At 37.7% G+C, this 1,462-nt stretch overlaps 1 protein-coding gene across 1 annotated transcript in view; it reads left to right on the top strand.

Moving 5' to 3' along the window:
* ZNF330 (zinc finger protein 330) overlaps positions 1-1,462 on the top strand; it is a 12,100-nt gene extending 10,638 nt beyond the window's left edge. Inside the window, exons 10-11 of the mRNA XM_008632434.2 lie at positions 46-165; positions 505-1,462. Coding sequence (XP_008630656.1) covers positions 46-165; positions 505-779 — 395 coding nt within the window. The 3' untranslated portion in view covers positions 780-1,462. The remainder of the gene's footprint in view (positions 1-45; positions 166-504) is intronic.

The following is a 1,462-nucleotide window of genomic DNA, read 5'->3' as shown; positions in this document are numbered from 1 at the left end:
TCAATGATTAAAACATTTGGCCTTTGTATTCTCCCTTCAACACACAGGCTTGTTTTTGTGATGATCATGTGCGGAGTAAGGTTTTCAAGCAGGAAAAAGGAAAAAAGCCTCCTTGCCCTAAATGTGGCCATGAAACTCAGCAGACAAAGGATCTGAGCATGTCAAGTAAGCCAGTTTCTCTAGCTAACTAGCCATACAAGTGCCATTAGTGACTAATTTCTGCCTAGGAGCACTGAGAAAAGTCTGGTTACATTCAATTGTTTTGCACAGTTTTGCTTCATTTATTTTGAGAAAAACTTTGTGTTTCTGAGTTCTGGAATTGAGCAGTTTCATTCTTAACCATTAATTGATTCCAAGAGAGTGAAAGCTTTTGTTTAGTTTGAGATTTTAGTTGTGGAAAAAATGAAAAATAATTGCCATTTAAACTACTCTTCAAGTAGTGAAAGAAAGATAGAAATGAAATGTTGGATTGGTGGGAACATGATGATTTTTCTTTGCCTGCAGCTCGCTCTTTGAAGTTTGGCCGACAGACTGGAGAAGATGCAGATGGAGCTTCTGGTTATGATGCCTACTGGAAAAATCTTTCTTCCAGCAAGACAGGGGATGCAGGTGACCGTGAGGATGAATATGATGAGTATGAAGCAGAAGATGATGATGAAGATGACAATGATGAGCGAGGGAAGGATTCTGATTCTGAGGCCACGGATATATTCAGCAATTTGAATTTAGGAAGGACCTATGCTAGTGGGTATGCACATTATGAGGAATCAGAAGATTAAGCTTAGTATGCTGGCAAGCTAAAAACATTTGGAAGGAGCCAAGCAATGCTTCACTGAGTTGTGTACATGCCAGTAGGATAGCTCTATCAGGTACTTACATATCAGAGTTAGAGAATAAAGAGTGTGGGACTTCTGCAGTAATTTTTCCTATAGATGAACTGATGTTGGGTTTGGGACTGGGGGAGAAAATCAGGATATTTTTATTCCCCTAAACAACAGAATTGTTTTGTCCCCGAGTTACTGAGTATAATGGTTCAATGCCGTTTTCTCCTATCAACACAGGAATGTGGGAAAGCTGTAGAACTTGCTTCCATTTGCCCATCAGAAATTATTTTTTACAGTAATTTTGTTAACTGATTTCATACATTAAGGCAGTGTTGGGTTGGTGACTGCATTTTTTGTTGTCTGCGCAATAAAAGTCAACTTCATTCTCTAATAAACTGTCATAAATATTGATCTCCCTTGAATAGTTGGAAAGCAGGTTGTATACAAAGTGTAAATTGACACTGAAATGACTTCCTTGTTTATGTCAGTATGGCAGATCAATGTAGTTCTCTGTGTATTTGCACATCACCTTTTCAGCATTTTTGTTATTAGATATTAATTGGTGGGGCTATATATAGTCACTATAAGAGCACCCCAGATAATCAAAACTTTTATGGAAATAAAATATTGGTATCATC

Source organism: Corvus brachyrhynchos, unplaced genomic scaffold (assembly GCF_000691975.1).
Source record: "Corvus brachyrhynchos isolate BGI_N302 unplaced genomic scaffold, ASM69197v1 scaffold444, whole genome shotgun sequence".
Taxonomy (NCBI): Eukaryota; Metazoa; Chordata; class Aves; order Passeriformes; family Corvidae; genus Corvus; species Corvus brachyrhynchos.
This window is presented reverse-complemented; position numbering and strand designations above follow the sequence as displayed.